The sequence below is a fragment of the Falco cherrug genome, chromosome 9, assembly GCF_023634085.1.
Source record: "Falco cherrug isolate bFalChe1 chromosome 9, bFalChe1.pri, whole genome shotgun sequence".
In the NCBI taxonomy this organism is placed as follows: domain Eukaryota; kingdom Metazoa; phylum Chordata; class Aves; order Falconiformes; family Falconidae; genus Falco; species Falco cherrug.
The window spans coordinates 22,730,617-22,737,887 of record NC_073705.1 but is presented as its reverse complement, the minus strand read 5'-3'; the positions used below and the strand labels follow the sequence as shown (position 1 = coordinate 22,737,887).

The following is a 7,271-nucleotide window of genomic DNA, read 5'->3' as shown; positions in this document are numbered from 1 at the left end:
AGACTGCAGTTCTTTCAAGAATATGATTTTGTTGATAGGTAAGGCCTGCGAAGCACATCGCCACAGACAGCTCCTAGCACTTGGAAGGACAGTGTTGCTCAGCCATACTTACATCACTTTGCAGCTTGTAGGCCTGCTTTGCATGCTTCACGTTTAGCTGCTCAGGATCACAAGTGTATTGGTGAAAAGGCTGCCTGTAGTTAACATTGCTTGCAAGCTGCTGGCTTCTCTTAGCATGGAGGAATCCTGGCTGGTTGAGGTGACTCTGGAACTGTGCCCTGTTTCGGGCATATCCACTCCTGTATTGGTTGTCACTCTGGAGTTTCCCCACTCTGAGGACATGCCTGATTTTGGGATCATCGTTTGCACTCAGGAATCCAATCTGCTGGCCTCTGTCTCTCAAGAAGGCTTCTCTGTACTTGTACTGCAGGAAGGGCAGAGGTAAATCTCATTTTCACATTCAGATTGCCTTCAAATTCTGTTACGAAATAACTTACCCTCCCTAACTATCAATCATGCTTCCTGTAGTGCACAAAGACCAAGGGTTTGTTTGATATCAAACTACATCTCCTAATCTAACAAGACACTTTAGAAGAACGCCCTTTGTGGTAATTTTTAAAGGAGTAGAAAGACTTAGGGAGCCAAAAACACTCATCTCTCAAAAGCAATCAGAATCCTCTTATTGCTGCACTCTTGAGCACAACCAATACACAGCTCCAGCAGTGAAGCTCCTCCATCCTTCAGCTTTCTTGCCACCTGTGGCCTTCTGTGTTCAAAGGTGACCCGCTTTATTCTAGACCATGCTTTAACTATTCATAGCCTAGCACCTATTTTATTTAACTATATCATGATATACCTCCTTCCGAAGAACAACCCTTTGAAGTGCAACAGAGGAGCCTGGTATTGAACATTATTAATGGGAGCATTTAGTTGGAAATCTTTGCAGTTATCCAGCATTTGGTTTCATTGGCTCACCAATTTTCCAAAGCAGAACAAGGTTCACTTACGTCAGAGTTCACCCATTTTTACAGGCTGAGGGTGGCATAGGAAGGGGGGTTGGGAAGTGTTTGAAACAGAACAGTTCTTACATCACTAGCAATCTCTCTTGAAGCCTTTGCTGTCTGGAATGGGATGGCATCAATCCTAAAATCATAGCCAGATGCCCTTGTCTGTTCCCAAGATGTTTTATACAATTTCTGTGTTGAAAAGAAAAGAACAAAACAGTCATTTCCCCCTACAGTTTCTTAAACGCAGTCCCAAAACTGCAATAATAAATGTTTTATCCTACTGGGCTTATTTGTATCAAGAGTCATCAGTACCATCTCCAAGGTTTTGATCCAGTTCTATAGCACTTCAACTTCTTTTCTATTCACCATAAAGATAAAATGCCTCATCTGAAAAGTGCCACCAGGGTTTCCTTTTGTACTTGAATGTGGTTGTTTTTGATGTGATTTAATTTCTATTAGAAACTGTGATGCATCAGTCACATCAATATTGCATTGATATTGCCCTTATTCTCTCTTTTGATGCATCCACTTGCAGTGTCTTGGGTTTCGTGGCATCATAATTTCAATACCAGTTATTTCAAGCTTTTCAAGTGATCCCTGTCTCTATCCCCTGCCACATGTGGCTTCATTAACTCACATGGAATAACAGCCGTTTCTAACATATTTAATGTGACTTTGAGGATGTGAAATACATTTACATCCTGAAGAAAAACTGCTCTAGATTTGATTCTTGTTCCATTAGTAGCTTTCTTAAATTAGCTTCCAGTCTGCAGGTCTTCCTACGCAGTCATGGTATCTTAGCTGGTGGTTTTGGCTGTCCCTTTCTGACTTTATTGATTTGCTTTCTATAAGTCTTTGATTCATACTTTCTGGGGTTTGTGATCATATGAAAACAAGCATAAAATCCACTTCACATTTTAAAAGCTATTACTCTCTTTCACTGGTGAATTTGGTGCTAGGTGGTGCTAAATTTTAAGGTAAACTGAGATGCCAGAAATCCTGCAAGCCAGCCTGGGTAGAAACAATGCAAGCATGACCATACACCCTGCTAAAAGGTCTAGGGCTGACCTTTCATTTGTGTGCAATCACCCCTTTGCCTTTTTACCTCCTCTATCACTTCAAAGAGTGTAAATCCTATTTGTTTCTTTCACCTATAGAGCACCTATCACCAAACAAGGAACTCAAAGTTTCTTACAAACTAAGGTCACTCTGACCCTACAGTTAAAGACAACAGCTATTTAATCAGGGAACAGTACATTAGTAATAGTCTGAGTGCCTCTGTCTGGGATAATGTGGAAACAAAATCCCTTTAAATCAATTCCATTCACTGATTCAGTTGTATCCAGGTTGATAACAACTGTACCTAAGGGATAAGTTGTCATGTTGCGACGTTGTGACTTCATGAAGGTGGATCCTTCATGAAGGAAGGAAAGAGGATTCTCCCTCCTTCCCCACCCAAACATAAGTAAAAAGATTTAAATTTGTAACTAACAATATCTATACTGAAAGACTGAAATCCTTAATAATGGCTTCCTGCTCTGGAAAGCAGAACTACTCCTCAAAAGAAAAATCAACAGTCTTTTCCTGATCCCTCCAGCCCAAACCTAGCAACATGTTGGCTGTCCACAGCCTCTGGCTTTTATTAGATTTAGTCGGGCTTAGAGAACCTGACTTCTACATATACATGAAAGTTTTTCACTCCCAAGCAAGTTTACCAAGTCAACTCCCCAAAGTAAAAGGCTTACTTACATCACTGATGTGAAGTGCATTCTGGCGGGCTCGGATAAAATCTGGATGATCAGGAGGCAGGGTGTACCTGTGCCTGGCTTCGAAGCCTTCAGCCTTGTACAGTCTCTGTGGGGTTGAAAGTCATTGAATGCAATTGATACTGGAAGCAATGTCAAGATAATTATTTTACGCATTTTAGTAACAACTAAAGTTAAGATCACTTATAGTAAAATGAAACCTACATCATTGCACTGGAGGTAGCTGGTTTTAGCATGAATCAAATCTGGAGAGTCAACCACAGCAGTGAACTTCAAACTTTCTGGCTTCTGACGGTACTTTACCTGAGAGGGGGAGAAGGCAACCAAAACAAACAAAGGAAAAAAAACACAGGATGTTTCTGTTTATGATACATCAATTCCAAGCATGTGATGACTGGAGTCAAACATAAAAGCCACCTTCCTGAAGCCACAATTTAAAAAACGTACTGTTCAGATTTAGTTTAAGCTGCTCTTACAGCTAGGGAATGGGGATGCTTCTGTATCATTGCTGTGGTGCCTGGCCACCAAACTTCTTTTTTTGTGTGTGTGCAAGGACTTCTAACTGAAAATTCACATGCAAAAAGCTTTAGAACACTACACTTTTGACAGCTCATAATTTTTCTCCATTAATGCATGATACTGAGCAGGCAAATGCCCCTTCACTGTGGTTGTCAATGCTGTATCTTTCTATATGCCTTCCATAACCACCTGCTTAGAATTTCATAATGGAGTTTACTGCATTTATTTATTGCTACGTGTTTTGTTTATACTTTCGTGTTTCATTCGGAATGGAAAATATTCAGCAGGTGTCACACAGTGGACTTGCATCTCCCATACTGCTTCTTGGTAACTTACACCTTGTATAAACAGGCTCCCACATCAAAAGGAAATGATAAGCTACATTCGTAAGTGTCATGTAACGAGGAGCCTTGATGGTAAACAATTCCTACAGACGTGCTACCCCATGAAAGATTTATCAGTTACCTCACTGATGAGCTCTCCAGCCTTCTTTACACTTTCTATCTGTGGAGATCTCAGAGCCATCCAACCAACTCCTTTCATGAAGTTCAAGTCTGATTTATAGCGATGCTGTTAAAAATGAAAATCGTTAGCTATCAGTTTTTGTATCCATAGCTATTAAGGTTTTTTAAAAAGACTCCCTGATTCATATTAACATTTTGAGTTTTTTCATTTGCCATGCACATATCACATCGTAAAGCCAAACTGTTTGCATTTGTTCATTCCACCAGGAATTAAATAATGTATCATATGCAAGTTACAAGAGAAGGCCCCACGAGTGAATTAGTATGACTCAAAGCAGTAAGTAATAACCTGTTTGTACTGGGTGTAAAAGAACCCCTTTTGAAATAATTTTCTGAGGTGAGTTCAAGTCAGGAATACTAATTATTTTATCTGGTGCATGCTTCCTCATTAACCCCATTTCTAGGCGGACACCTTACTCTCTTTTTACTCACATTAAAGGCTTGCTTAAACTCCTAATCCAGTAAAGAAAACAAGGCACACCCAATAGAAAGTGAAAGCCAGTAAAGTACCCACAATCCCGACAATTCTGACTTCTTCAGAGTAACAGTGGCTTACTGTGATTTTAACTCAATCGATCATCCATTTTTTTCAGGGTTGGGTTTTTTTTCCCTTATATGCAGAAGGATGTAACAGCCAGCTAGCTCAAGCATGTTGTACTTTACTAGATAGTGAGGGTGTCAGAAAAAAGCACCTTCATAATTTCTCTGGATTCCTGACCTCCGGGGTCTAAAGACAAAGAGCCAAGTGCTGAGGTTCTTACTCACCTCCTATCCTGTCCCTAAGTATATGCTTTTAGGATCTAAGGACTAAGTCCCTGGAAATGCCACTTTCCTATCATGTGAGCCACCATCACACATCAGTAAATAGTAAAAAATCCTGCCTTCCTGGATCTAACTACCTGTATGCCATCTGTTAGCCATTACAGAAGACGACAGAAATGGGAGTTGGAAAGGTAAAGAACTAGCAACAGCTTCTATACCATCCCAAGAATACCCAAAAAAAGTTCTGGCAATGAAGACTACATTTGGGATACCAAATAGCAAATACACTGAGTAAGAAAGGACACAAGCTCTTCAGTGTTTTGATTGCGGCTCTGATTTTCACAGCTGGAATATCTGTTAATACCTGCTCATCAGATCTGACTGAGTCCAACGAATACCCCATCACTTTATCTCACAATAAAATCCTGAGCTCAGTAAATGATAAGCTCTCTAAAGACCTATAAAGAGTTAGCATAACTTTCTAAATAAACTTTTTCACTTCCCTGATGAATGATCCAGTTTCATCTCTTACAAAACAAAGAACACCAGAACAGAGCTTCCCACTAACAAAGTCGCTAATGACACTGGTCCTTGAAAATACAGCTATGCGAATCCATGCAGCTTTACGCACACACTCAACATCTACATCTGTTTGAAAGCACACACAGACAATGGCTTGTCCCTGAACACAGGTACATGCTAAGGCAAAGTGAGCAGGGATGTGGTCCATGCTGATATTCCATCTTTTCAGTCATCAAAGCTTGTCTGGGCCTACATTTGCATGAGCAATTTCTGCAAACGCTTCTGGGGAACTGGTTATTTGATATGATCGTTTCTGTTTGCAAATTACCTTCTAACATATCCCAAACCAACCTCCAAGTATTTAATATTCTGTTCAAAGAATTCTGCATGTAGACCAGTGGCTGTCAAATCACTGACTAGCTGTGATCCAAACAGCTGGGAGGGGACTGTGTATATCCCTCAGCTCTAGAACAAGTAACATGGACCACAGTGATTCTCCATCAGGTTCATAACACGAGAACCTCTGATTCACATATATTCCATATGTGAGGAGCAATCACTGCCCAGTGTCAATATACAGTCCGTGTCAGTCACTCAAAGGTTTGTTATTGCTAAATTCCATTTGCTGTTAATAGAAGGAAAGTCTGTACCTCACTCTGTAGCATGTGGGCTCTTTTGGCCCACTTCATCTTCATGTCTTCTGGAAGTGCTGTAAATTCATGGAGTATCTTTCTGTAATCTTGATCACTCGCTAAGGCCTGGGCTTTCCTGGCATGGACAAGATTCACCATGTCCATGGGCAGATGGTATTGAGACCACACTTCTTGGGATCCTTTCTTATACTCCTGTTCACTCTGTAATTTGGCAGCATGCAAGCAATGCAGCAACCTGGTGTCATCCAGAATGCTTCTGGCACCAATGTGCTTTCCTCTCTCCGTCACAAAGTTGTGTTTATATTGGTACTAAAAATAAAAAAGGGTGAAAGTGAAAAAGTGCCAAACTTGGACTGGCTACTCTAGCAAACTAACTTAGGATAAGCCACTGAAACATCTATGCTGTCCATAAAAACAGCCGAGGTATGCAGCACTAGAAAGTAATAGTCTGAATCTCTCATTGCCCTCAAATTTAAATACCACAGGAGTTGCAACATTAAAGTTAAGCGCACCTTAATACATTCTCTGAATATGCCCAAAGTATTGATCATGTTTAACCTCAGATCATGTACTTTTATTATCTCTCATAGAATTTTATTCCTATCGCTAGGAATAAGAAACCATGAGAAACAAACAAAAGACAGAAGAAAAAAATCTATACAAAAGAGAAACATCATGCACTCTGTAGCCTTCAGATTTGCAAATGCCACCCAGATATTTTAAAGAGTAAATTCAGTTTTCCTGGACCAATAACTATGCTGAGAAGCCTAAGATGGTGGTCTGAGCACAAGAATAACCACCAGCAACCCCTCATTCTCATCTTAGCTGGGACTATGACTCTCCCTATGATCTTGCATTTATCCTTTCTGTGAAATAGCGATGATTATGATAATGATTATTTATATAGCATCAACAGGGTGCTTGGAACTTTAAAGGGAAGGCCTGGGCCCTGAAGAGTTCATAATGTAGTTGAAATGGGATAATAACACTTATCTGCCACACAAGAGAGTTGTGGGGATTGAATTACAGTAGCTAATGTTTATAAAGTGCTTCCAAGATGAAGGGCCAAATTCAGATCTGTTGTAAGTGGATGTAATTCTATTATGGACTTGTACCCTTTAGAGCAGATCTGAAGCTGTAACCAAAAGCACTCTGCAAAATATGGTTAAGTATACATTAGAAATTACAGCTAGAAATAGTTGCTTGATAAAACAAATACACATTAAATATATTCATATTTTATCACATTAGAGAGAAAACATGCCACTAAATACTACACAAAATGAAAACTACTTCTACTAAATTCAGCTTAATTGTCATTTTTTCCTAGAATTTATTAAATGTCTTGTGAGGAAGGGATGAACTTAGCTTTCTGAGAAATGGATACCACCATGTCTAAGTGTTTTGCAAACAACAATCCAAATTAGAAGATATTTTTATGGGTAAGAAGATGCATTTCCTCTATTTCAGAAATCAAGGGGACGCAAGAGCTTCCACTGATTTTCACTTCCTAACCAG

General features: G+C 39.8%; 1 protein-coding gene and 1 long non-coding RNA gene across 2 annotated transcripts in view; one reads left to right on the top strand and one right to left on the bottom strand.

The window, feature by feature from the left end:
* The window catches only part of NRAP (nebulin related anchoring protein), a 53,675-nt gene that overhangs the window by 2,942 nt on the left and 43,462 nt on the right, over positions 1-7,271 (bottom strand). The window contains exons 34-39 of the mRNA XM_005443876.3: positions 5,751-6,062; positions 3,758-3,862; positions 2,978-3,076; positions 2,757-2,861; positions 1,089-1,196; positions 113-424 (exon numbers count right to left, since the gene is read on the bottom strand). Coding sequence (XP_005443933.2) covers positions 113-424; positions 1,089-1,196; positions 2,757-2,861; positions 2,978-3,076; positions 3,758-3,862; positions 5,751-6,062 — 1,041 coding nt within the window. The remainder of the gene's footprint in view (positions 1-112; positions 425-1,088; positions 1,197-2,756; positions 2,862-2,977; positions 3,077-3,757; positions 3,863-5,750; positions 6,063-7,271) is intronic.
* Positions 363-5,085, top strand: LOC129736745 (uncharacterized). Its single transcript, XR_008733765.1, has 2 exons — positions 363-441; positions 4,024-5,085. It is a non-coding gene; the product is annotated as an uncharacterized LOC129736745 (long non-coding RNA).